General features: G+C 60.1%; 1 protein-coding gene across 1 annotated transcript; it reads right to left on the reverse strand.

Annotated features, from left to right (window-relative positions):
- Window positions 1-1,531: 1,531 nt before the first annotated feature.
- On the reverse strand, window positions 1,532-2,428 carry DICSQDRAFT_18795 (uncharacterized protein; the record flags this gene model as incomplete). Its single annotated transcript, XM_007371786.1, has 1 exon — window positions 1,532-2,428. A coding segment is annotated over one exon (897 nt), but the record flags the coding sequence as incomplete, so codon positions are not given.
- Window positions 2,429-2,799: the final 371 nt, after the last annotated feature.

Below are 2,799 nucleotides of genomic sequence, written 5' to 3' on the forward strand. Positions count from 1 at the left end.
AACTCGCACTTCTCCGGTCGCAGGTAGAGGTCGTGTTCCTGGAGTCGTTTCAGCACCTCGTGGGTTACGGCACAGTGCTCTTCGAGTGTCATGCTGAAGATGAGGATGTCGTCCAGGTAGACCGCGACCTTCCCTGCAGCGATCAGATCGGCAAAGATCGAGTTCATCAGGGCTTGGAACGTGGCAGGGGAGTTGGTAAGGCCGAACAGCATAACCCGCGGTTCGAATAGGCCTCGATCGTGGACCGTAAACGCGGCTTTCCACTCGTCGCCCTCCTTGATGCGGACGTTGTGGTAGCCCCAGCGAACGTCAAACTTGGTGAAGTATTTGGCCTGGCGCAGGCGACTGATGATGTCGGACGCGAGGGGGAGAGGGTAGCGATTCTTCACCGTGATCTCGTTGAGCTTGCGATAGTCCTGGACTAGACGGAGCTTGCCATCCTTCTTCTTTACGAAGAAGACTGGGGACGCCATCGGGGACTTGGAGGGGACGATGTAGCCTTTCCGAAGGTTTTCCTCGAGGAACCGATTGACTTCCTCCTGCTCGTTAGGCGACATCGGGTAGGCCTTGGAGCGTAGAGTTTCTGGGGCGTCGGGTTTGAGGTCGATGGCATGATCGTACGGTTTGTGTTCCGGGAGGCGCTCCGATTCGGTCTCCGAGAAGACCTTCGAGTACTGTCGGTACTCTTCCGGGACAATCTCCTCGAACGTGCGTTTGGGCTTGTCCTGGTTGGCCTTCCGTGCGAGCTCAGTGGAGTAGGTGTACCCCGCGGCGCACCACAACTCCTCGGTCGTGTCCTCCAGGACCTTGGCCTTCCACCACTTCCTTCGCTGCACCCGGTTGGCGGCGATCCGCTCAATACCGGGTTTCCATTCCGCCTCGGCCTCTGTTTCCTCCGCACCAACCTCCATGGTGCCCTCCTGCCAGTCAATGTCCGGGTTGACCCTGCGAAGCCAAGGTAAGCCTAATACGACGTCTTCGGGGCCCAGATCTGTAACTAAGAATTCGAGCCATTCCGTGTAGTCGCCCATAAGTACTTGTAATCTAACGTAATGGGATATGCTGCCTGCACTGTTCTTGGAGCCGTCGATGTTGTAGAGGGGGATGTCTCTAGCTAGTCTATGTAGGTAAACGTTGTTCTTCTTTACAAAACGGTGGCTGATAAAAAGGGCCGTTGCCCCACTGTCTATCATAGCTGCGGAACGTATACTACGGTTTCTGCCTTTGAGTATCACACTGACACGGAAATGCGAGCTAGACGGGTTTAATTCGGGAATGATACACGAACTAACACTATCGTACACGCAGGGGTCAGGGATCTGGGAAGGCAGAGAGTCCGTAGTCGTACTAGGGGGCGCCGCTGCGGCAGCTTTCGCGCACGCCTGCTCTAAAAAGACTTCTGCAGAGAGGCAAGCTGGTCAGCGAGGGCCTTCTGCTGCTCCATGAGCTGGGCGATGAGGGCATTGGTCGCTCCGGCATCTGCAGACGTCGACGTCGACGCTGCGACCTGAGGCTCCTCGGGTCCCTCCTCTGTTGCAGCAAGCTTCTGCGAGCGGAGCTTCTTCAGGAACTTGTCCATGCATACCGTCCCGCGGTGCCCTGCGCGGCGACAGTAGCCGCAGATGTCCCGATCGTGGCCGCCGTCCTTCTTGACATGCGCCGTAGAGCCACAACCGTAGCACTTGCCGCGCATGAGGCGGTTGAACTCTTCGCGCGTGCGGGTGGCGTCGATGTCCATTGCGTTCGGGTCCCGGGCAGGCAGCGTGAAGGGGGTGGCATGCAGCGGAGCAGCCGGCTTGGCCACGGTGGTGGTGGTGGTGGCGCGTCCGCGCTGACGATCCCGTTCGGCACGGCGTTGGCGGACACGTACATTGATGTCGGAGGAGACGGTGATGAGGTCCTCCAGAGAAGCGATGGGCCTTGCCGTGTGTACCAAATCGTCCTTGATGGAGTCCGCAAGGTGCTCGTAGAAGCGGTCGCGGAGGTCGGCCTTGGAGTAGCCCGTGCGGGTGGAGAGCTCGTTGAACCGGGCGGCGTACTCCGGAACGGTCACGGAGCCTTGCCACAACGTACGGAGGCGTTCCTTCGCATCGACCGCCTCATCGACCGTCTCGAATCGGGCCTTGAACTGGGTGCGGAACTCCGTCCACAGGCCTTTGAACGGGGTGGTGCCCTGCGTGATCTCCTCCATCGCCGGAGTGGCCCAGAGAGCCGCACTGTCCTGCATGAAGGAGAGGACTGCCCGGATCCACTGGTCGTCGCGCGCGCTGATCGCGTTGCCCGTGGCATCCACGTGGTTGAGCGTTGATCCTTGGGACATGGCCCAGAGAGTGAACGCGGCCAGAAAGCGTCGTGCTTCGCCCCCCTGTTCGCCTTTGAAGGGAGAGGGCTTCTGAACCGCCTTCAGGCTGTTGGCCCTGGTGGTCGAGTTGGCGAGCTGCGCCATGGACTGGGTGAGGAGGGTCATCGATTGGAGTAGTACTGTCATGGGGTCCGGGGGTTGCGTTGCTGTCTGGGTGCCCGGTTGGGTCTGCTGGGGGTTGTTGGCGGGGCCTGTCGTCTGCGGTTGTCCGCCTTGTTGTCCCATGATGGGTGGAGCGGATGGTGGACGGGTTGGGGGGATGATAGGGGATGGGGGAAGCGCGATGAGTAGCGCTACTTCGAGCTCGTCGGTCGGAGTGCCGGGGATGGGGGATCGAGTCGTGGGTGACTCCGCGATGGGGGAGTCAGGGACTGGGATGAACTCGTCCGCAAAGGTGTTCCGGTTGATCCGCGCAGGATGGTGATGACGGTTCGGGC

This window comes from Dichomitus squalens (genome assembly GCF_000275845.1).
Source record: "Dichomitus squalens LYAD-421 SS1 unplaced genomic scaffold DICSQscaffold_282, whole genome shotgun sequence".
Taxonomy (NCBI): Eukaryota; Fungi; Basidiomycota; class Agaricomycetes; order Polyporales; family Polyporaceae; genus Dichomitus; species Dichomitus squalens.